Source organism: Dendrobates tinctorius, unplaced genomic scaffold (genome assembly GCF_039654945.1).
Source record: "Dendrobates tinctorius isolate UK_male_01 unplaced genomic scaffold, ASM3965494v1 ptg000070l, whole genome shotgun sequence".
Classification (NCBI taxonomy): domain Eukaryota; kingdom Metazoa; phylum Chordata; class Amphibia; order Anura; family Dendrobatidae; genus Dendrobates; species Dendrobates tinctorius.
This window is the reverse complement of record NW_027361738.1, coordinates 32,375,625-32,401,447: the sequence shown is the minus strand read 5'-3', so window position 1 is coordinate 32,401,447 and position 25,823 is coordinate 32,375,625. Positions and strand designations below refer to the sequence as shown.

General features: G+C 45.5%; 1 protein-coding gene across 1 annotated transcript; it reads left to right on the top strand.

Moving 5' to 3' along the window:
* Positions 1-732: 732 nt before the first annotated feature.
* On the top strand, positions 733-25,358 carry RHEB (Ras homolog, mTORC1 binding). Its single transcript, XM_073581557.1, has 8 exons — positions 733-1,020; positions 15,749-15,820; positions 17,677-17,744; positions 19,123-19,205; positions 21,877-21,933; positions 22,004-22,051; positions 22,226-22,307; positions 24,803-25,358. The coding sequence occupies exons 1-8, from the start codon at positions 969-971 to the stop codon at positions 24,893-24,895; spliced, it is 555 nt and encodes a 184-aa protein (XP_073437658.1). The 5' UTR covers positions 733-968; the 3' UTR covers positions 24,896-25,358.
* Positions 25,359-25,823: the final 465 nt, after the last annotated feature.

Below are 25,823 nucleotides of genomic sequence, written 5' to 3'. Positions count from 1 at the left end.
AGTTGGGTGTTAGCTGTCAGATTCAGCAGACACTTGCCGACGCAAGCGGTCGCCATGACGTACATATACTGCATTGGTCGGGAAGGGGCTACAAATAATGGCTGCTTTCAGGCCATTTTTATGCAATCTAACCCCATTTTCCAGCACAATGAACAGCAAAATGAATGGTGTCATTCAAAACTACAACTTATCCCGCAAAAACAAGCGGTCAGCCGGAGAAAGTATGCTTCTTGGGAGGAAAATGAAGTGTCCTGGTCCTCACAGGGTTGCCTTCCTGTAGACTACAAACGAAGGGTCAGTCGCGACCCCAGGCTCAGAGCCGTGCAAGTGACTGTCCGCCCGGCACTGCGTGCAAAACCCCATGGTCACCTTCACCACTGCACGCCGGCACTGACATTCCTGCCACAAATACACGACGGTGTCTCCGTTTGTGGAGCCATTTTGTCGGAGCCTCCCCCATGCGCGCAGTGCACCTCGGTCTCCAGAAACATGTCCGCGCCGCCGTCAGTCACCTCCACGTTTCAGAAGGCAGCCACGTGAGCCGTTACGTAGCCACACACCCAACATTTCAGCATCCTGTCAGAAAGGCACAGGCAGTGTCCAATAGAAGAGCCGCACTTGATATACGCTCCGCCCCCTGCCACAAGTATCCACCAATCACACTGCTCCCCGCCACAGTGCTCGGCCTGGGATGACGCAGCGAGTATTTTCCGTACAGCCGGGAGGGCGGGCAGAATAATAAAAACAAATCCGTGCCGAGGACGGAGGAGGCGGGATATAAAGCAGAGCTGACGCCTGACGTGTGCACGCAGCAGCTAGCGAGGCCGTGGGCGGGAGTGAGTGCAGGCTCTCCACACCGGTGAAGTGCAGCGTGTGCGCGGCTCCCGGCGCTCCTCTCCCTCAGCAGCAGTCGGTGGATGCAGCGCCTTCGGGTCTGAACCAAAGGCAAAACAGTGGAGGCGCCAAAGATGCCGCAGCCCAAGTCGCGGAAGATCGCCATCCTCGGGTACCGCTCCGTGGGTGAGTGTCCGGGGGAGCGGCGACCTGTACCCCACGCACTGCAGGAGTCACGTGTCCCTGAGGGGACGGCCCCTCTCCCGTGCTGTGGCCTCCGCTGCTGGAGCCCGTACAGGCAGAGCTGGAGGGGTGGCACTGCCAAGAAAGCCCTGTGCCGGCTCCTGCCTGATCGGCAGTGGATGGGGGGGCTGCCCTGCACATGTGCCCAATGCACCCGCCTCAGGAGGGGAGCCCACTATGAGCCAATGGCCGTGTGCCCTGTGCGACCTGCTCGTGTACTTGGACTGGACAGACTGACTTGCAGGACTCTGGTGTATCGTCCCTGTCGGTCTCTGGCTGGCCTGGAGGCCTCTCTGACTCCCAGCTCTTCTCTTGGTTAGCCGGCTGGCCTATTGTCATCTGAGTCATTCATTGTGCCAGCCCGGCTAACCAAAAGCTGTGCTGTTCTGCAAGGTAAGACATTTGTGATCTGCCTATCTCTAATACCGGTCACCTGTTCCAGATCGGAGCATGTACAATCAAACTTCATCAGAAGAGGAGGCTAAGGCTGTGTGCACACGCTGCGGAAAAGGTGCGGATTCATCCGCGCAGATTTTGTACAATCCGCAGGTGAAACCGCAGGTCAAAAGACCTGCGGATTGCTCTGCGGTTTTTCATCTCAATGGAGGAGATGGCAAACCGCAGGAGAATCCGCAGAAAGAATTGACATGTCAATTCTTTCTGCGGATTGAAAACCGCAGATAATCCGCGCGGAAAATTCCGCACCATCTGCACTGCGGTTTTTGATTCCCATAGGGAATCATTGTACTGTACACCACAGCAGAAACTGCTGCGGGTCCGCAGCGGCCAAAACCGCTGCGGAACCGCAGCAAAATCCGCAGCGTGTGCACACAGCCTTATGTTTCCATGTGGCTATATGCAGCGTCCAGATGTTACAGCACAGTGGAGGGACTTTTACGAAATCCCATGTGTACAAAGACGCGAGCGGCGGACCTGCGTATATGCACATGCAGCGTGTCTATTTATCTTGCGGAGCTCCGCGATTAATAGCGCAGTTCTATGTATAGGATGTGGTGATTCCGCATGGTTCAATGAACACATGCCGAATCACTGCGCGTACAACAGGGGGCAGTGGTCTGGGCGGGGTATCCGCTGCATTTAAACCACTGACAATCCAGAACGTGGAGACATGACTTTACTAGAAGTTGGGAACCTCAGGGTTGGCAGCCAAGCTTGGTGGTTTTTTTTTTTTTTGTGGATTTTTTTTTCTAGTAAATCACCCACCCTTCTTTCACTGACGTTCAGCAATGGATTAGTTAATAAAATGTGAATGGGATGTGCTCTGTCAAATGACACAGATCTGTCACAAGTGCTGTCTTAGCTGTACTGGGATGCTGCAGATGGGGTACTGCTTGTTTCAAGTACAGTATATCACAGGGCACATACAGGGCTGGCTAAGATGTCAGGGCAGGATGTTATAGAGCAGTTTCTACCAGGTCTGTGGAGTCTTTAAACCGAACTGACTGACTCCTCAATTTCCCTGACTTCTGACTCTCCAGCCCTGGTCACTACTGAGCATGTACATAAAGTGCAGCACAGATTCATCTCATCTATGACCCCACAGTACTGGTCACTACTGAGCATGTACATAAAGTGCAGCACAGATTCATCTCATCTATGACTCCACAGCACTGGTCACTACTGAGCATGTACATAAAGTGCAGCACAGATTCATCTCATCTATGACTCCACAGCACTGGTCACTACTGAGCATATGCATAAAGTGCAGCACAGATTCTTCTCATCTATGACCCCACAGCACTGGTCACTACTGAGCATGTACATAAAGTGCCGCACAGATTCATCTCTTCTGACTCCACAGCACTGGTCACTACTGAGCATGTATATAAAGTGCAGCACAGATTCATCTCATCTACGACCCCACAGCACTGGTCACTACTGAGCATGTACATAAAGTGCAGCACACATTCATATCAACTAAGAGCCAAGATCCTTAGATCAGCAACAGACATTTATAGGACATCTCATAACATTCCCAAATTCTCATGAAAACCTTTACAGCACTGTACTACTGTACCCAATGAACTTATTTTAGGATTCTGTCCATTTTATACCAATTTTGACTCCACCAAAATGGATTTTGTGCCTGCAACTTTAGTTATCTCAGGTACCACGTGGGGTAAAAGGAAGTAATGCTCTTTACAGTCTGACTAGACTATACCTTTCTATTAGGGTGGTGGTTGCTGTATGTACTCTAATGGTTTGGGGTATGACGGTGGAGACCACTGTGGTCTCAGAACTGCAGTGCCTGACCCCAGTCACCAGGTAATGACAAATGCCATTGCTCAATTTAATTCTGCAATAAAGTGGAATTGTTTGGTTGCATGTTTCTTTGGGTGAAAAAAAAAAAGCTGAAGGAATTGACAAGCTGCAGATATGAAAAGGCAAACTAAATGGAAGTGCTAATAAAAAGTAGCGTGAGTTATCGCTCAATATGCTAATTGGCCCTAAAGGAGGTTTCAGCCAGTAACCATCAATCTAACAGTGTTTGCTGTTCTGTTATATTGGGTAACCAAATGTGACTAAGAGGCAGACCTGTATTGTCTGTTAAGTAGACTAGCAAAAGATCTGGTAGGCCCTGTTAAGTGTAGCTCCCTGGTGCCCCACACAGCTGAGGCCTTGCAATGATGGCAGTGCATACAAATAATTAGTACCATATTTTAGACATTCTCTAAAATCGCTGCCCACAGTACATAAAACACTTATGGGGTGGTTGTAGGGACACATTTCTGCAAGAAAACCATTAATAATGGCACATGCCTCACTACCTGTAATTGGGTAAGTCTGCTTTCCCTTTAGGTGACTGTTGGTTCAGTGTGGTTTTTGTGTGGAGGTCTTTCTTTTCTCTTCCCAGTAGGACTGTGGAGTGGGTGTCAATTTTGGTGAAGTTGGTGTAAAATGGAACAATGCCTAAAATATAATTGGGCACAAGAGTTCAGTGCGGGATATGCTATATATATATATTTATTTATTTATTTTCCTGAATGAGTAAATTATAAAGTGTTCAGTTCCTGATCTAAGGATCTCTGCTTTTTAGTTGAGACTAAAGGGGGTTTTACACTAAGCGATATCGCTAAAACGTCACTGGTTTTGTGACGTTATAGCGATATTGCTAGCGATATCGCTATGTGTGATACTTACCAGCGACCGGCTCCCCCGCTGTCCATCGCTGATCGCGCGAGAATGTCCGGCTCCATTTCTCGTCGGGCGCTTCCTGCTGAGACTTCCTGCTGTGACGTCCAGCGACGCGTGGAGGCGGGCGGGAGGACGCAGGATCGCTGTGTGTGAATGGTAAGTATCGTGCGCTGCGTCGCTGCTGCATCGCTGTGAGATCTTTCTGTATGAAAGCTCACTAGCGATCATTTAGCGATGCACCAGCGATCCTGACCGGGTCGGATCGCTGGTTGGATCGCTGGTGCATCGCTAAATGTAAAAGGGCCTTAACCTGTGTTGCACTTTATGTACCTGCTCAGTTGGGAGTCAGGGAAACTGAAGTCGGAGGTTTGGCTTGCTGACTCCACAGCCCCAATTACCAGATTTTGGTCCTCTTGCATGGGTGTGAACCTAGTCTAAAGGGCATGTCGCACTAAGAGATATCGCTATAACTAGTGACGTTATAGCGATATTGCTAGCGATATCTGTGTCTGATACTTACCAGCGACCGGCTCCCCCGCTGGTTATTGCTGATCGCGCGAGAACGTTCAGGACTGTTTCTCGTCGTCAGCTTCCTGTGGCGCTTCCTGCTGTGAGGACGAGCGACGCGTGGAGCCGGGCGGGAGGACGCAGGATCGCCTGGTGTGACAGGTAAGTAGCGATCCCCGTCCCCAGCGATGTCGCTAGTGAGATCTGCCTGTGTGGCAGCTCACTAGCGACCACTTAGCGATGTACCAGCGATCCTGACCGCGTCATATCGCTGGTCGGGATCGCTGGTACATCGCTAAGTGTGACAGTACCTTAACTGATTTATACCATTAGCTTTCAGTTATGTGGAAGATATGTAGTTTAATTGATCTGCATGTCTGAATAACTTTCAAGGAGTGATCAGCTTACAGCCAATTTTAAGGGTTGGCAGTATAGTATTGGCACCCTAATGATCTGCTGATTAAAAGGACTAGGGCCACTTGCTTTTGTTTCAACACACCTACGGTAAGGACTTGTAGTAGTTGCTGTGCTTGGAAATGAAGCCTTAGGAGCCTGGAGCACATGGTCTGAGAACACAGATGTGCACATACCCATTCATTTGAATGGGTCTACTTGTCAGTGTCTCTAGTAGGTGTGAAAACTGTCACCACACATAATGGAGAGACACTGTGAAAGAGGCCTTAAGGAGGCTATCAAGGACTATATGGACCTGTTGTCAGGATAAGCCATAAACCTCAGACAAATACCAGTGGCCGTCTGATTTGTAAAGAAGTAGTCCACTTCTTGGACAACTTGTCATGCCCCAATAAAATAAGGCTTGTACTTGCCTCCTGTGCCATTCCCATGGTGTCAAAACTCGCTCTCCCCGGGGCTAACATGCGGCTGGAACCTCCGGCACCCAGTCGGTGCTGGTCATTCTCCCTGTCTTCTGTCGAATTAAGCATTAAGGCCTTCTTTACACGTACTGGAGACACTTTTGCACGTAGACCCGTTCAAGTTAATGGGTCTGTGTACATGTCAGTGTGTTTCCTAAGACTGTGTCCGTGGACATAATACACTAGTTTTTTGTTTTGTTTTTTTTTTTTTTACGGCGAGGGCTGCAAAATGTCCCCAACACAGATGTCCTCTGTGTGACACGAAGCAGCAGTACAGGTAGCACTGTTCCCCAGTGTTGGGAACTGAAGGCTGCTTGCATCATTCTCTCCTACTCTGCAGGTGATGAGCATGAACAGGGGAGAATGAGTTATAGTTAACTGATAACAGTGAGAGCAGGTGGTGGCTGATGGGAGTATTAATCACCTGCTGGCTGTGCAACAAAAAAATCCAGCATGGGTTCCCCTTTTTTTTTTTTTTTTTTTTTTTTTTTTTTTTTTTTTATAACCAGGCTAAACTGACAGCTGGGAGCTGCAACCCTAAGCTGTCAGCGTTAGCAAGGCTGGTTATCTAGAATAGAGGGGTCCCTACACTATTAAACTAATTGGTGGCAAGTGGGGTTGATGTCACCTTTTACCCTTCGCCACGACAGCACCCACTGGAGGTATCGTATCTGCCCCATCTGGAACAGGAAACCCTACAGGAAGATAAAATGGGGCGGGCCGCCTTTCCTCCTCAGTTTTGGTTTCCTGTTCCCAGGGAACCTCAGGACTAATCCTTCAGGAAGACTTATCTGGATTTGCTCGCCGCCTGCGCAGTATTCATGAGAACGGCAGGTACTGCGATCTGGAAGCAGCGTCAGGGGAGACTGTTAGATGGCTCCCCCCTCGTCTGATGGCTAAGAGGTGATGACCGGGTCCGGGAAGGGCCGCCCGGTCTCGCCTAGGAGTGTGCCAGGGGCACCAAACGCAGGAGCCGCCGCTGCAGGGAGTGGTAAGTATGCCTATGGCGCAAAGAAAAAAGAGCAGCGATGGCGGCAGCGTGGGCCGCATACAGGAGCGGTGGTGTGGTAGCCGGCCGGTGCAGAGGCTCCTGAGCCCCGGAAGTAATGAGTGAACTTCTGGGGCAGGATGGCTGAGGAGCATGACGGCGCATGTGCGGGAACCCGGGGAAGAGGAGCAACTTCCGGGGGCAGGAAAAAAGGAGCAATCTATTTAAACAAGTGCCGCAGCTGAGCGGCAGGAACCATGTTGTCCCCAACAGAAGTGCACGCTCCAGCAGGAGACTCTGCGGGGGGCAGCTCCTCCAGGGACCGCACCACCAGGACAGACACCGCCCGCAGGAGCGAGGTGGGAGAGTCAACCTAGGACGGGATCTCAGCCATCTGATCTGGTAATATAAAGCTTCACTGGGTGAGTGTGCAATGTATATACTCTGCCTACTAAGCTGACCTCTCCCCCCCCCCCCTCTCCTTTCGCCATGTCTCCCCTCTCCAGGCGAAGAAAAAAAAAAATTCAAGCATAAAGAATGCGCTTTATGCGCTGAACCTCTCCCTGACTCCTACCCCAAAAAGCTCTGTAAATGGTGCACCAGAGACTAGGCAATGGTCGGAAGTATCATCAAAGGACATTCGAGCCATAATTGGGGAGGAAATACAGGCTATCACCCATGCCAGTACTCCCTCAGAGGCTAGGAGCAAAAAACAGGGGACCCTCAGTCAGAGGAAGAACAGGGGTTAACCTCCGATTCCTCACATCCTCTTCATCGTCAGACATGGAGGTACGGTCATGTTTTCCCCTGGATAGTGTGAATAATCTGGTCAAATCTGTGAGGAAGCAAGGGGTGCCCAAACCGCACAAGAAATAATGTTGGCAGAAAAGAAAATGAGAGCGTTCACAGTAATACCGGCAGTTAAGGCTCTAATAAAGAGAGCGTAGGAAAAACAACGATCAAAGAAACTTTCTCCCATCGGCCTCAAAGAGAAAATATCCATTTAGCGATGACGAGCTATTAAAATGGACCAAAGTGCCAAAGGTTGATGCCGTTGTAGCCTCTACCTCAAAACAGTCTACTATTCTGGTAGAGGATGCAGGCTTGTTGGCAGACCCGCTAGACCGTAAGGCGGAGTCGTCATTGAAAACGTCTTGTGAGTCTACCACGGGAATTTTTAAGCCAGCACATGCACCTCCAGATCTATGCTCGAATGGTTGGATCAACAAATCGAGCAGAAAGTGTCAAGAGGAAAAACTACGGGCCGCTATTCCATTAATCAGAGGGGCAGCAGCCTTCATGGCCGATGCATCGGCAGACACTCTGCGGCTGGCAGCGAGATCGGCGGCTCTTGTAAACAATGCCAGGCGAGGCGGGCGCTGTGGATGAAGAGCTGGAAGGGGGATGCGCAATCAAAATCCTAAGATTTGCGCAACCCCGTGCGAGGGTGAGTTTCTCTTTGGGAAAGCCCTAGACGACATACTTGCCAAAGCAAAAGAAAGGAAGAAGGCCTTCCCTGATTCTTCTATCCCTTTCTACAGGAGAACCTTTAAAAGGCAGCTGTCTGGAAGGAGACAAGCGGATAGATCAAATAGATGGCCCACAAAGGAGGAAAAGCAAAAGGGTAGCATGTTCAGGGATTCAACATTCCGGAAGGAAAATATATAAGAATTAGACCCACCAGTAGGGGGTAGATTAATTTTTTTTTTTTTTTTTTTTTTTTTCAAAATGGGAACAAATGACTTTGAGCCCATGGATTCTAAGTACTATTAAAGAAGGAATGAAAATGGAATTCCTTCAAACCCCTTATGATTTCTTTATCATAACCTGCCTAAAACTCTATAGTTCAACAAAAGGCCCTCGAAGAAATTCAGAGCCTACTATCCAAGGGGGTTTTAGTAGAGGTCCCAGAGGGACAGGAAGGTAGAGGATTCTACTCTCCTTATCTTTAATTTCCAAACCAGATGGTACATTTAGGACAATTATGAATTTAAAGATGCTTAATGCGTTTATAAAAAAAAAAAAAAATTTGATTCCATCTTAAACTTAATCAGCTCCACCATTTTAAAGCTTCTTTCCAAACTGTGTAATGGCGGGGATTGACTTGAAGGATGCTTACTGTCATCTTCCTATTCATAAACACCAAAAGTACCTAAGGGTCGCGGTGGTATTCGAAGGCAAGATCCGTCACTTTCAGTATACAGCCATGCCCTTCGGCCTCTCTACAGCACCAAGAATCTTCACCAAGGTGATGGCCTATCTTTGTCAAAAAGACACTCTAATCGTGCCTTACCTAGATGACTTCCTACCAGACGTGTTGCTGACGTGATCTCATCTTTGCTGGATCATCAGTGTCCAGACTCGCTCCACATTCCCTTCAGATGTTCTTAGGGTTCCAATTAGACTCCACAACCCAGAGATGTCTAATCCCTCAGGTAAAGATTGCACTCAAAAGAGAAAGTAGAGGCAGCCATAAGTAGACCACGCATGTCTGAGAGGGGCAATGTCGCTATTGGGGTCGCTCAGTTCTTGTGCCCCGGCAGTCTGGTGGGCCCATTATCATATCTGCACATTTCAGCATCAGATCCTCAGAGGACAGGTGACATGGTGGTCACCTGGAGCAAGATAACCTTATCACAGGAGGTCTTGACTTCTCTAGAATGGTGGCTAGATGATAACCATCTATCCTCAGGAGTCCCATGGGTTATAGTACCATCTTGTATCCTAACCACGGATGCTAGCCCCCACAGCTGGGGAGCCCATATGGGGAGTAGCTTTTATCAAGGAAGGTGGAATAGAGATGAATGGGGATACTCGGCTAATTTGAAAGAGCTGACGGCGGTATATTATGCTCTACACCATTTTCTTCCACAGCTCCAACAGAAACATGTCAGGATCTTGTCGGACAACACCACTACAGTGGCCTACATAAACGGGGAGATACTCTATCAGAGACTGATGTCTTCTGTGGCAAGAATCTTAAACTTGGCCGAAAGTTATTTGTTGTCCCTCTCCGGCTCTTCATATCAGGGGAGAGAACAACCAAGAGGCAGACTTCTTAAGCCGACACACCCACTTCAGCAAGGGGAGTGGTGCCTCAATCGCCGCGTCTTCAAGGACATAGTAGCCTTATGGGGGCAACCTCAGGTGGACCTCTTTGCCACAAAGGAGAACAGACAGATAAAGGTGTTTGCTTCCCTGTCTCCGTCAGATCACCCAGACATACTGGATGCCCTCCAGGCCACATGTAAGTTCAACCTGGCATATGCCTTCCCTCCGATAATTCTCCTGCCACAGGTCATTCGGAAGATCAGAGAGGACAAGGCGAGAGTGATTTTGATACCAAGTGTTATTGCATCATATTCACTAAAAAAAGGGAAGAACATTGACAACTTAATAAATCGCTGCTGAAAAAAGTGCAGCGTGCATATACACAAAAACCACCATATACAATCATAACAAAGAATAAGTGACTCAGAAGATCACTGCCATATAAAGCGCAGTGTGCATGTGCAAAGACCATAAACATTCATAAACCACAGTGACTCTTTATAAAGTGCAAAGATAGAGGATTGCATAATCCCCCCCCCCGACCCTGCACCTTTGAGGCATAAATACCTTTTTCAGGTTGGTGGGGATGCATGCAAATTGCCACGGTCCAATGGGTGTGGCTTACTAGTCTTCCCCCACCTCGACTTGCTTCACATAATCTCTGTGAATACCACAGACGCCGTTGGTTTCTGCACTTGCACAATGTAAAGGCGCCTGTGCAGTATGCTATGCCCCGGAAGTGTCCTGCATGTGAAGACTTCCGGGGCATAGACCGTGCTGGAAAATACTGGCGCTTGCACAGTCACAATTACATGCTTTTCCCACCAGGGCTGTGGAGTCGGAGTCTGAGTCGGTGCTCATTTTGGTGGAGTCAGAGTTGGAGTCGGTATAAAATGGACCGACTCCAACTCCTAAAATATAATAAATTGGGTACAGTAATTCAATGCAGGATGTGCTGAATATTTTTTCATAGGAGTTTGGGAAAGTTATGAAATGTCCTATAAATGACTGTTATATTCCTGATCTAAGGCTACATTCACACACAGCATTTTTCCTGTGTTTTTTGAGGATATGTTTTTCAGCTGCAAAAACTGATCTTTTTAAAAAAAACCATCACCTGAAAGGTTTTTGAGCTCATAGATAATGTTTTCAATAGCAAGAGCATCTATCCATTTATCCATATCTGTCTATCCATATCGTATCTGTACCAAAAAGAATGAAAACCGGGTAGTACACCAATATATATTCTGTTCTATCTAAATATCTTGATTATTGGATCATAAAAATGATTAAATGTCTGAGGTTCACATAGTACTACAATAAATTTTTCACTTAAATATAAGCAATATGTGTGGGAGGTGGAGTCGGAGTTGGAGTCGGTGTAAGGGAAATTGAGGAGTAGGAGTCGCAGGGGGGGGGGGGGAGACTAGTAAGCCACGCCCACCAGACCGTGGCAATTTGCATGCATCCCCACCAAGCTGAGGTGCATGGTCGGGGGGAGTCAAAAGCCCTCATAGTGCATCCCATAAGGATTCTATTTAGTGATATCTTTACATGATATCACTAAATATGGGTGACAGATTCCCTTTAAGGCCCACTAACACTGGCAGACCCTGGCTGTCGAATATCTGACAGTCTACGACAATCTGAATTTGTCATTTAAAGGGGGTTATGGCCTCTTAGGCTGAGTTCACACGTTGCATTTTTTTTCGCATTTCCGTGGCGGTTTTAACCGCGCGATTTTGCTGCGAAAAATAAGCATCCCATGCATTCCTATGGGATTCCGCAATGCTGTGCTAATGCTGCGGTTTTTACCACGGCAGAATCGCTTCACGGTAAAAACCACAGCATGCTCATTAATTTGCGGAATCGCGGAGATCCCGCACCCATAGGAATGCATTGTTCCGCTTATTTCCCCGCATGTGGCTGTGCACACCATGCGGAAAGTAAGCAGAACAGTTGCGGATGGTACCCACGGTCCGGAGGAGAGGAGACTGTCCTCCGGGCTTTGGGTACCATATCCCTGTAAAAAATAGAATTTAAAATAAAAAATATTGTTATTCTCACCCTCCGTCCCGCGCAGCCTTCCCGCTTCTCTTCACGCTCCGGTCCCAGTAATCCTTTGCGAAAATGCTCGCGATGACATCCGTTCTCGCGGGATCGCGGAGTCTCTCGGTCATTCGCGCGACGTCATCGTGAATTACCACGAGACGTCGCGATCCCACGAGAACTGACGTCATCGCGGGCATTTTCACAAAGGTTTACTGGGAACGGATGCACGGGACGTCGGAGGGTGAGAATAACACTATTTTTTTTTTTTTTTTTTTTTTTCATTCTATATTTTACTACTGATGCTGCATAGGCGGCCTCAGTAGTAAAAAGTTGGTCACACTCATCAAACACTATGTTTGACGAGTGTGACCAACCTGTCAATCAGTTCTCCCAGCGATGCTACAGATCGCTTGGAAAACGCTAGCATTTTGCAAGCTAATTACGCTTGCAAAATGCTAGTTTTTCCACGGGAAAATCGCGGGAATTTAAAATGCGATTTTTCCCGCGGACTGGAATTCTCGCGGTAATTTCCGCGAGAGTTCCAGTACGTGTGCACTTGGCCAGTCCAGGTAACAGTGTAAGGCTATCAATATGGAAGTCCCACAACCCCTCTTAAACATTCATTTGACTTCTGCTAAATCAGGCTTCAAAACTTAGTTTTTCTTGTGAAATGTGTTTAGAGGCTCACCTGTGAGTTCATCTAGATTCAAAGTGAAGTACAAGCTACACTATAAACCATTCTATCTAGTACTGCATTGGCAGTGTTTGAACGTGTTTTGTATGGAAGTGATTCACTCATACATGATTATGGATATGAGCCAGGTAGGTCTCTTGGTAAGTGCATGGGGTGGGTGTTTTTTTTTTTTTTTTTTTTTTTTTTTTAAACCTTTTCTGTACACTTCATTTTAAGAACCTTCCACACAACAATGGTAATTCCACATTGTCATGTTTCCTGAACAAAGGCTGCAGATGACATTTCAGGTCACTTTGCTGATCCTGGTCTGGAAACATCCCTGCAGTACTTCAGTGATTCCACCCCTACATGGCTCACAGGCTGTTCTGTAGCTTTGTAATGCTGACCTCCCACATCAGCTAGCTGTCCAGGGCACAAACACGTGCACAGAAAGTTCCCCCAAAGTGCATTTTACCATACAGAACAAAAACCAGGGCAGTTCATGCTCTACTAATGGTTAGGTCTGGGTAGCTTACTTCCCACATTGGGACATAGTGCTTTGTAAACAATTCCTTGGAATTCCAACAGCTTTTAGAAAGTGGCTGTGGCAGATCTGAATTTGAAGTTATCAATTGTGGGAAAGTGTGAGCCCGCAGCTGTGATTGGGGGTATAAAGTTTACTTCTGGTCACTGGAATGAGCTAATGGGATTACTGCTCCCATCAGCCAACACTTGCTGCTGCTAAAAACAGCAAGAGCAGGAGCTGCTGATGGTGGCATTCATCAGCTGGCATCTGTGCTCTAAATAAGAAAAAAAGTATCTGCTGCATTTTTAATAACCAGCCAAACAAAACTGATTGGGGGGGGGCTGCAACTCTTAGCGGTCAGCATTAGCAAGGTTGGTTCTCAAGTAGAGGGATCCCCATGTGCCCTTCTCTTTTAAATCAAAGTGTGGGTTCCCTACCTCCTTGACAACCAGCTTTAATAATGCAGACAGCTGGGTATGGTATTCTCATTCTTGGAAGGGGCTGTGAGTATTGCCCCCAGCCTAAGAATAGCTCTCTAGGTGGCTGCTAATCTGTTGTGCTTATTCCGACACTTTGCCCAGCTCTTCCCATTTGTCCTGTAGTGATGGCAATTGGGGTTCATATTTGTGGGGTTGATGTCACCTTTGTATTGTCCAGTGACATCAAGCCCACTGCTTGGTAAAGGAGGTGTCTATAAGATGCCTATCATTACTAATCTTAGTTTTATTGTAAGAGACACAGCAAATATAAATCTTTATATTTGAAATAAAACTAAACACTTTATTTTTAAATTAGAAAGTTATGCTCTCCACCCATTCTCTTTGAATACCTCATCTCCTGGAATAAAACTATCCCTCACCTGTCCAACATCCTGTCCCATGCTGTAATCCATGTCTGGGGATAAATGGTTTTTCAGCCTGGATGGTGCCAGGCTGAGAACCAGCTGGGCCAATGAACTACAGTGACCTCCCTCCGATGAGATCAGAGTCTCTCCATACAGAGGTGCGTTCACCACAGTGAAACTCCCAGTGAACTCGTAATAAAGGAACCACAGTACTCGTCCTGTTCATTTTGTCCAGACTCCTTTAAAGGGAACCTATCACCAGGTTAGGCCTGAGTTACAGCCACCATCTTTCAGGGATTATACACAGCATTCTATAATGCTGTATATAAGCCTTCAACTCTACCTGTGAGAAGAAAAATAACTTGTACTTGCCTGCAGGGCAGTCCGGTCCTGAGGGTTGTCCCTCGTTTTGGTTCGGCACCTCCAATCTTCGTTCAGTGCTGCCCTCCTTGGTTTGTGTGGATGACGCATCCCTGCATTACTCTTTTACAGGTCAGGTTGTGTGTGTATATATCAGACCTGTAAGGGGGTGGCCGTATCTCATCTTGGCCAAACCTGGTGAAAGGTTCCCTTTAATGAGATCCCCCCCCCATGGCTAGACTTCCCTCTTCCTCCATGGAGCCTTAGCATCTCAACATCCGCTCAGCCTGTGAGGGGGTCCTAAGCGGTGTGGTGACTGACATGTGCTGTTCTGCCCCTGTCCCGGTGCCAGTGTTCAAATAGTTTCATGTCTGATAGGCTCGACTACATTTGAGTATAGGAAGAAGGGAGCTGTCTCCAGCGCTCCAGGCCGCACATTGCTTGGTGGGCCATATGTTGTGCAGGCTTGACCTAGAGATTGGTGGAATCCTTAGTGGTCAGGCTTGTATCTCCTGATCCTAGATGGGTGTAAAGGCCCCGTCACACATCACAATCTCGCTAGCGAGATCGCTGCTGAGTCACAACTTTTGTGACACAACAGCGATCTCACCAGCGAGATCACTGTGTGACAGCGATCAGCGACCGCCCCCCCCCCCCCCCCCCCCCCCGCCGGGATCGCTGCAAGAAACCTCTGGACATTTATATTTTCGTCGCTGATCTCCGGCTGGCCAGCGCACATCGCTGCGGGAGACCGATCAGCTGTAAAATAATAAAAAAAAAAAAAAAAATTTTATTCTCACCTTCTGACGTCCCGCGCAGCATTCCCACCTCTCTCCACGCTCCAGTCCCAGTAATCCTTTCCAAGAATGACTGAGACTTTGCGATCCCGCAAGAACTGACATCATCGCGGTCATTCTCTCAAAAGATTACTGGGACCGGAGCGTGGAGAGAGGCGGGAATGCTGCACGGGACGTCAGATGAGAATAACAATATTTTTTTATTTTAATTCTATTTTTTTACATGGATCCATGGCATCAGCGCTAACTAACACAGCAATGCCGCGCGCTCAGCATCGCTGTGCTAATAGCTGACGAAGCTGTCTGACAGCTCACCAGCGATCCTGACACGTTATCGTTGTCGGGATCGCTGGTAAGTCGCTATATGTGACTCCAGCTTAAGATGTACAGTGTATTAAAACATCTTGATGTCTGAGAAGGTTACCTCTACTTTATCCTGTGATCACTTTTGTGCTTGGTGAGGGCTGGCTGGGGGCACTACCTATTTTGACTACTGGTGGTGAGAACAAAGCTTTGTGATCTCTAGCCCTAGCTCACTTTCCCAGTTTAGCATATACTGGGTATAGTGTTCTGCCAGCATCTAATCCTGGAAAACATTAGTACAGGCCTCCTGCAAACTCAGTCTATTACTGATCCCAATCAGGACTGACCACTGCTATAATGGGTATCTGTAGGCTGCATTTTTTTTTTTTTTTCCTAGCAAATGGGGTGCTTTGACAAATAATCCTATGGCTTCAGATATCCTCCCTACTGATCAGCAACTGTATGCATAGATTATATAGAAACTTGGTTCTAAATCTGTCCAGTGACTGCAATTTTTTTTATTTTTTTCTTTTCTCCAGGAAAGTCTTCACTCACCATTCAGTTTGTTGAAGGACAGTTTGTGGATGCTTATGATCCAACTATAGAAAACAGTAAGTGACCCCTAATTTGTTTTAACCTCCAAATTGAAGTTTCACTATAACCAATCAAATATTCCTAGTGTCAATTCTCTAAGCTCTGCAGACTTTAAAGGGCATGTAAGGGTTAGCTAATATAAAGATCACTTGTGCATGCTCCCATGTAATATATATCAGTATGTATTGGGCATGTGGGAGGTACCAAGTGGAAACCCACACACAGGGAGAACATATAAACCCAGCATTGCAAAGCTCCTATGCTATCCACTGGGCTGATGTCTGACAGATGGGCTCACAATCTGTGTGGGTGAAGATCTCCAAATGTATAGGTAGAAGTCTATGTAGCAGAAATTCATTATCTGCATATAACAGCCCTCAGTGTATGTTTGCAAACTACCAAAGTCTTTGAGTAGTTTTTTTTTTTTTTTTTTTATATAGATTTTATAGTAAATCTGATGCTCATTTGTTACTAAATTACACCAAAGTATTCTGTCCTGTAGAATGTATTCTGAGGCTAAAGAAACACCTTTTTGGGCTTTAGTAACACATCATATCTTATATGCTAAAACCAGGAGTCTCCAAGAAAATGCAGACCCGGTGTCAAGCTTTCGATTAGCTTTTCTCAAGTGCCACTCCTGGTTGTGGCATGTAAACACCGATGCAAACTCCTTGCGTGTGAATCAGCCCTTACACTGAGGGTGAGCAGCATGTTATTACAACCTGACCCCTCTGAACTTGTATTATTCCATGTTCTGCTCTCAGCCATCTGGCTGTTCTCCCTACTCCGTGCAATAAAAAGGAAAATGCTGAACTTGGTTCTGTTTCATTATTGAAACTCCTCGCTCCTCTAACATCGCTTGGAAACTGAAGTAGATTGGAGGGCACTGCGATAATTAGCTGTCCATAGGTTAGTCCAGCTTTAGTTGTGTTGAGAAGTAAAGTTAATAAAGGCATCTTCTTATATTATAATATTTTTTTTTTTTTTTTTTTTTTTTTTTTCAAACCTAGTGAGACTTGTGACTGAAGTGATCTGTAATCCCTACCTTACTGGGGATCATACCTGTCAGTATAGCCTCCTACAACTGCCTCTAAAGCTATGTTACTCTGAAACTACGTGTATTACTTGGTGGTACCCCAATCTGCTGGCTTAGTTTTGCTTATCATGTCACTTGTAGAAACAATCCAATACACTAATCAGACGCCTTTGGCCCATCAGTCTTGTGTGGCTGATTACTGCCATAACAGATGCTAGCTGTAGATATCCTAATGGTTGTGGTCTAGCTCTGCTCCAGGCAGTATCATCTGAGGAAACCACAGCTAGCATCCCCTTGTGACAGACTTCCATAACTTTCTGTACACTGCCGGTTATTGATGACGGGTGTCTCACTGATCCAATTGGGTTGTCCCTGCTCTAACGTTGACTTGCCCTTAGGATAGGTCAGTGTCTGGGTGTGCGATCAGCTGTACTCGGTGGTGCTCGGTTACAGAGCAGCTGAGTCTGATTGTAGCTGAGGCCAGGTACTGCACATCTGGCTGACTTGAGTAGGGGGTAGATGTGCAGTACTTGACAGCTCCAACTGTTCTCAGTGCTGGAAGTGCTCAGTTAATTGGGGATGCTGGGTGTTGCACCCACACCTATCAGGCATTGATTTATCTAAGGATAGGTCATCAATATTAAAGTGGCACATCCCCCTTTTAATTGTTCTGTAGAAGGTAATCAAATGGAAGTGAGGCAAAAACCCTCTAGTGGTGAGCATGATGGTAGAAGAGCCAGAGATAACTGATTATCATTAGATTGGAGAAACCAAGCTTTGGTATCTTAATATTCTCAAGTAATATCTTCTGCTTGACACTCTCTCTATATTTTCTAGCATTTACAAAACAGATATCTGTAAACGGCCAAGACTACCAGCTTCAACTAGTGGATACTGCTGGTCAAGTGAGTATAGAAGTAATTGGGAATGTTTCTTCGTAAAAAAGGTTCAGTGGGATAATTTTGTCCTCCTATATATATATATATATATATATATATATATATATATATATATATATATATATATATATATATATATATATGCATCCTATTACCCCCTTAAATCTACATCCAAAGAAATGAAGTATACAAATCAGGTTGGAAGTGCACTAGGGCATTTAACTACACCTGAAAGAAGCATATGCACTTTAAGGTGATCTCAGATCATAACTGGCACATATTATCTGTACAAAAATGGTGTAAGTGTTTTTAATATGGATGAAAAAGACCTCCTGCAAGGGCTATAGCTTTGTTAGTTTTTTGGGGGGGGGGTTTTTCCCATAACTGTATGAGGGGTGTGTTTTTTTTTTGTTTTTTTTTTTGAGATTACACCTCTCTTTACCAAATGTACTGGAATTTACCGACTTATCTCACTTCAAGTGTTCTGGGGTGGACTGCCCCCATGTTGCATTCTAGGAGGCTGGTGAATGTCTGATCACTTTACTAGCAGTACTTAAAGCTTAAACTGCAGCGGTCAGAGCAAGCTGTTTGCACCCAGCCCTCCCTACCTCATGTTGTGAATGTTTAAGATTAACATTGGCAATTTATATAAAGTTTCAGAACTGAATGTCTGGTATGAAGGGATGTGTAGAAAAGTCACGTTCTCAAAGCTTTGTTTTTCCATCTTGACATGTATGGAGGCTTTTTGCACTGTCCAGCAAAGGGATGACTGGAGGTCACCTTAAAGGGTTGTTTCTTTTAAGTAAATGTTAAACAAAACTGCTCTGTACATGCCTTCTTGGAGTCTGAACCACAGCTGCCTGGCACTGACTGAAGTTGTCGACAGCGCAGCATCCCATCCATGACCTCTGTCTGAATGGGACGTTCCCATGTAGAATAAACACAGAGATCACAGGCTGTGGATACTCTCGCCACTGCACCCGGAAGGTAAGAACATGGAAGTTTGTTTCTTAAGCCAGGGTCACACTTGTAAGTGTTATGCGAGAAACTCTCATCAATACCCAGCACTGCTGCCGGCACTCAGGACCAGAGTGTTCAGATGCATAGAAATACATGCAGCCACTCCGGTCCCGAGTGCCGGGTATTGATGCGAGACTTGTGAGTTTCTTGCATCACACTTGCAAGTTTCACCCCGGCCCTAGAATAACCTGCAGCTGAGGATTGACACTTACTGAAAGAACAGCCTCTTGGCTCACTGCTGTAACATTCAGTAGCGTGGAACCAGTTGATCTCTTGGATCCAGTGCACATACTTGTTACTATGAATTCATGTGAAACCTTTTAAATTATATGCATATGTGATGTCTTTGTAAACTCTTTTCTAGGATGAATTTTCCATTATTCCTCAGACATACTCCATAGACATAAATGGATACATCCTTGTATACTCCGTTACCTCCATCAAAAGGTATAGTCAAAGGGTGGTGTCATGGCAGATAACAAGAAATGTGACCCTCTCGTGTAGCTGCAGTTGGGGGCAGCAGAGGTTGTGATTTGGAGACATATATTACACACTAAATGGAGGCCCGATGCTATCACATCGGGAGGGCACAGCGCTCTGCACGCGGGATTTCCGTTACAAACAGATACTTGCCTTCCGACGGCGCCCGATCTCTCCACGCTCCCTGCACTTTCCGGTCCCAGTAATGCTTAGCGTGAAGGACCAGAGATGACGTCACTCTGGCGAGGGCGATGTCATCAGCGGTCTTTCGCTTAAAGCATCACTCGGACTGGAAGATGCCGAGCGCATGGTGAGAGGAGGGAAAGAGTCTGGGGGCTGTCAGAAGATGAGTATATCACAATTTTTTTTAATTTTACAGGTTTATGGTACCCAGGGCCTGGAGGACAGTCTCCTCTCCACTGGACCCTGGGTACCATCCACACATTGAGCGCTGAGCCGGTCATCTCCCAGCTACATTGCCGCTGACCCGCGGCAACCATAAAGATCAGCGGCTAGTGCCGCAGATCTCCTGGCGGTGGCATGCGTCCGAATGCCGCACCAATTCGCAGCCGGACTGCGCCTGTTGCTGATTAGTCGTGGCCGGCCATGAGTAATCAGCGACGTGGGATTTGTGAGACAGAATTAGACAATTATTTAGTAGATTTATATATTACTGCGCCACATGAATTTCCCCAACTGGCTAAGATTCTCAGGATTTCCCTAGTATTGTATAGAATTCTTGCCTGTCTAGGTGACACAACTATCACCTGGGCAATACTAAGGAAATCCAGAAAACATGACCTGTTGGTGTCTCTTAACCCCTTAGTGACAGAGCCAAATTTTTTTTAAGTCTGACCACTGTTATTTATGTGGTAATTTCAAAAATCTTCAACATATCCCAGTGATTTTGAAATTTTTTTTTCATGACACATTATACTGTATAATGGTAAATTTAGGTCTGTTTAAAAAAAAAAAAAAAAATCAGAAATTTGACAATTGCAAAAAAATTAGCAATTTTCAAACTGATTATCCCTTTAATCGAAATGGTCATAACAAACTTTAACATTTCCCTCATCTGCTTTAAATCGGCACCATTTGTAAAATATTATTCTTTTAGCACTTCAGAAGGTTTAAAAATGTAGCAGCAACTAATTCATTTTTCCAAGGGAATTTGAAAAACTTATGTTTTAGGCAACTATGCAGGTTTGAAGTGATTTTGGGGGTCCTATATATTGGACCCCCCCCCCCCCTTCAAAAGTGATACGATTATAAAAACTGCACCCCTTGACATATTGAAAACTGCGGTCAGGTAAGATTATTTACCCTTCAGATAATTTTCAGGAATTAATGCAAAGTGACATAACAGGAATGAAAGTGTATTTTTACCATCTGAACATGTTACTATAGCCGGTAGACTCTAAGGCTGCTATTTAGTCAGGAACTGCCATGGCAAACATCAGGGACACACAATCATGATCTCAGGGTGGTGATGGGGATAAAGAGGGAGCCCCCCACTCTGTTAACTATTTATGTGATGGTCATTATTGACAGCAGCATCTGGGGGGGATTAAACAAGTATGGACAGTGCAAACACTGATCAGGGCTGATGCAGCAAGTTGCTGCTATAGTGTACAGCTGCTGGATTGTCACCTGTAGGGGGAGGCTATTTTCTCAGATCAGTAAAGACATATTGGCTGTCTTCATAGGGTTAAGGACTAGAGTTGTGGGGGGCACTGATGTAGAGGAACATGACGACTACTAATGCCACCGACACGTGTCACAACAGTAAAATCGAGGCAGTGATATGTGATGTATTTGGGGAAGCCTTGGGAGCACATGCTGCGTTTGGTTCACACCTTGCGGTATTAGAAGGCTGAAACAATGTACCTTTATTGATGCTGCAGTCAGGTAAAACTATTTATTATTATTATATATTTTTTTTTTTTTTTTTTTTAATCAACTTTTGCTAAATAAGCTTAAGTGGTTCTTTTGGAACTTGGTGATGTAAAAAAAAAAACTTGCCACTAGTCCAAAGATAAGTAGCCATCATACTCCTGTTGTCTGCATCTTTCATGTTTTAGTGATCTTTAAAACAAACCTGTCTGCCTGTAGTCTACTTGGCAATATCCTGCTTTGTCATATTGGTGCTGTTGGTGATTACAATGATACCTGGGGTGAAGAAATCCATCTTGTGCAAACCGGAAGATCTGACTCTCCCTACAGTCCCGCCCAAAAGCGCAGGCATCTCATTAAGGCCGGGATCACACACAGCGAGATACGGCCGAGTCTCGCAGGTTAAAACCAAGCTCTGGTGCCGGCACTCCGGAGCGGAGCGTGCGGCTGCGTAGAAATAAATGGAGCCGCACGCTCTACTCCTGTGTGCTGACAGCAGTGCCGGGTATTACTATGCGAGACTCGGCCATATTCCTCGCATGTATGATCCTGGCCTAACTGAAAATGTAACACTGATTATACAAGAACTACAAATCCGATTTCTTCACCCCAGCTATCACTTTAATCAGTGTCAGCCTAGTGCAGGACATTAAGTTCTAGCACACTTCCTAGAAGAGCTTTCCATGAGTGACCTGTGAATTTCCCATTATTGCATGTATTGTAACCTGTGCTGCTTCTCTTCCAGCTTTGAAGTAATTAAAGTTATTCATGAAAAATTGTTGGACATGGTGGGGAAAGTCCAGTAAGTCATAGCTTCCTAAAATCTAAGACTGCATGTGTGATCACCACCTCTAACCACACCTCTCTTGCAGGGTTCCTATAATGTTGGTTGGAAACAAGAAAGACTTGCACATGGAGAGGTTTGTGATGTCTGTTATGTTTTTAAGTCAGTATTGCGTCCAGATAAGGTCTTTCTGTAGTCTGCCTGGAGCAGCAATACTAGCAGTTAATTTTTTATTTTTTTTTTTTTTTCCCCCTTTGCATCTTGGCTACTTTAACCGTCTTAATGCACTATGTCCTGGACTGTTTTGCAGAGTGATCAGCTGTGAAGAAGGTAAAGCCTTAGCAGAGTCCTGGAATGCAGCGTTCTTGGAATCTTCAGCTAAAGAAAATCAGGTCTGTTTTCTGGGTTTAGACTTTTTATGCTGAAGGGTCCTAGATTTCTAGGGACTTTTCTTTAGTGGAGTGTTTCCCTCTTGCCTATAGTAATGGTGCTCAGGGCCTTTTGTACATCTCTTATCCACTAACAAGCCCAAGCCATTGTAAATTTAGGTTCTGTCTCTAATGTCGCTACATGCTGACTAATATGTGAGACTAATTGTATAATGGATTATGTCCTTGTGACTGAGCTGTATTGACTACTCATAAATGACATGGGGCTGGGAGCTGAGGTCATAAGAGTAATGTCTACAGCTGTAGGTACCTAATGCAATTTTATGTTTACAGCTGCTCTGATGTGATGCTGGTTCTTTTGCTCGTTTCAGATTGTGAAACTTGGCAAATGTTTATTTGAAAGTCTGTTGGGTTCATATAACTAAGGCTAGTTTCACACTAGCGCTTTTGAGCGCAGCGACGGCCTGCGCACGGCTGCTGCTAAGCCCCGCCTCCGCCAGTAGCTCCGCCTACCAGCGCATGACGCTGCATGCGTCCTGCGTCCCCTATCTTTATCACTGGGGGCGCAGGCCGTGCGCAGTATGCGTTTGGCGGCACATGCGCCTTCTTGACGGTGCGCCGAGCACAACCAAACTGCAGCAGGTTGCGTTTGGCGCAGGTCGGCGCGCAGTCAAAAGGACGCATGCACCGCCAAATGCATACTGCGCACGGCCTGCGCCCCCAGTGATAAAGATGGGGGACGCATGCAGCGTCATGCGCCGGTAGGTGGAGCTACCGGCAGGGGGTGGGGCTTAGCGGCGGCCATGTGCAGGCCGTCGCTGCGCTCAAAAGCGCTAGTGTGAAACTAGCCTAACGTAACAATTTTCAGCTATGTTTCATGACTGAGCGGTCAAAATGATGTTATGGCAGTACAGACCAAAAGTTTGGACACACCTTCTCATTAAGAGTTTTCTTTATTTTCATGACTATGAAAATTTTAGATTGACTCTGAAGGCATCAAAACTATGAATTGACAAAAAAAGTGTGAAGCTGAAAATCTGTCTTATATTCTAGGTTCTTCAAAGTAGCCACCTTTTGCTTTGCACACTCTTGGCATTCTCTTGATGAGCAAAGCAGTAATCAAAGCAAAAGGTGGCTACTTTGTGAAACTGAAAATATGTCTTATATTCTAGGTTCTTAACTTTGTTTGTTAATTATATAATTCCACATGTGTCAATTCTTAGTTTTGATTCCTTCAGAGTGAATCTACAATTTTCATAGTTATGAAAATAAAGAACTCTTTGCATGCAAAGGTGTGTCCAAACTTTTGGTCTGTACTGTATATCCATATGGGGTCTGTATGTTTCCCATCTTGTCTGCATGTGGCCATCATGACATTGACTAATCATCACTGGAACGTGATCGTCAGTATCTTGTGCAATACTGCTCTGTATAGCACACCACGTTCTTGTATGAGCACCAGACAGAAGCTAGCATTCACAGGAGTACAGTCATGACAAGCGCAGGTCTTCAGCAGACCACAGCTGTCATTGCAACTAATCAGTACCCCACAGTCGCATAAGGGTGTCAGTGAGACACAAAATGATTCACCACCACCAGTGCACAGTAAATGCTGCTGTCTGACAGTGGCATTTAACAAGATAACAAATCCACTCTAACCACTGGTAGATGAGGCCTGGAAATATCATCCATCATATGCTGGGAAAGAATCGGGCTCAGTTCCTGAGCCCACATGGGTCTTGGACCTGGCCTATCATATCTGTACATCATGTTGGTAAGGGGTTAAAGAGTCATCCCCCCCCCCCCCTCCAGCGACTTATGCTGTAGGAACAAGAGGAGCGCAAATGGGGTCTTATCCGATAATACTATATATCTACATATATTTTATCAACTCACCCCTTGCAGGAAAGGTAAAGCAGGGATGTGCAGCAGCTGATGATTTACAAGGGCCAAACCAGTGACCACCGATATATAAAACCATACAGAACTTCTTTTATGGACTTTGTGCACTGCCGAACAATAGACACAATTCCAGTTATAATTGTTTTATTCCCAACGTGTTTCTAAGTAATAGTTACTTCTTCCTCAGGGGATGACAATACTTCGAAATAAAACAATCTTTTATTATAACTGGAATTGTGTCTATTGTTCGGCAGCGCACAAAGTCCATAAGTTCCGTATGGTTTTATAGATTTTCCCCCCCCCCCCTTTTTTCTTGGGACAAAAGCCAATGCAGTTTTGATGGGCGCACAACTGTCTGCCGTGAAGATGGACACTACACTTTACTTGCCAAGCCATGTTTCATAAGGGCTATAACTCTCCCCTGGAGTGTGTAGACATCCCTAGAGTATGCTGCAGTGGAGGGGTAATGTCTGCCTAAACCTCATATCCTCTTGACTCTCGAGCACCTAAACTGCCATGTATGAAACCAGCCATATGGCTGTATCTCTTCTAAAGCATTCTAGTCTTATGCTAAGTTTGTAACGCTTGTTTTCCAGACTGCTGTTGACGTCTTTAAAAGAATAATTTTGGAAGCAGAAAAAATCGATGGTGTAGGTTCACAAGGGAAGTCGTCCTGCTCTGTAATGTAATTCCACTACTCAAGCTGCGGACACTGGGAATATATTCTACTTGAATAAGCAAACTGCCTGTTCTACGTCAAAACTAGGCTTTTCTGTTAACTATTCCCCTCCCAGCAGATGTTAATGCTAGTAATGCCTTGGAACATTTCCTGGGACTGGAGAGTTTACACGGATGTTAAAATAGGGATGGTCACAGCCGCCTTTTTGTTTTTTTTTTTTTTTTAATCGATTATCCGAATATCTGACTTCTGTGCAGATGCCATCATAATCTTCAATCACACATTCAATTTGTATATCATATTTCTTAATATGGCCGATACTTTTACTGGCATTAATTTTTCAGTGTAGATTGTTTATAATGTAATCACTAATGATGCTATTGTTACATTGCCCTTTACTTACCCAGGCTTGAACGTCAGTGTTTCTTTCATTGTTCAGTGTAAACTTGTAAATAAAACTGCTGCAGACCTTGTCTTCATGTCTTCTGTTGTATTTAAAGCAGGGCTGTGGAGTCGGTAAGCCACAGTTGCGACTCCGACTCCTGGATTTTATCAGGCTCCGACTCCTTCATAAATGGCCAATTCAGAACAACAAATTTACTGTTGTAATCAGACCACTTAGAGCAAAAACTACATTTATTAGAATACAATTAGAATATAGCAAATAACTTATAAACTTTTCTAAACTGTAAGTAAATATGCAATAAATAAACACTTTTATGCAGTTAATAAGAAGAAATCTATAAATTTGTCCTCAGAAAAAGTATTGCCTCTGTCAGATCCTCCTTCATGGATGCCCTCAAATCTGATCTAATTATTTTGAGAGCAGAGAACAACCTCTCTACACTAACTTGTGTTGGTGGCAAAGCAGTAACCACTCGGGCAACATCTCTGACAATGTCAGGATACAGAGGAATCGCTTGTTGCACTGTTATTTT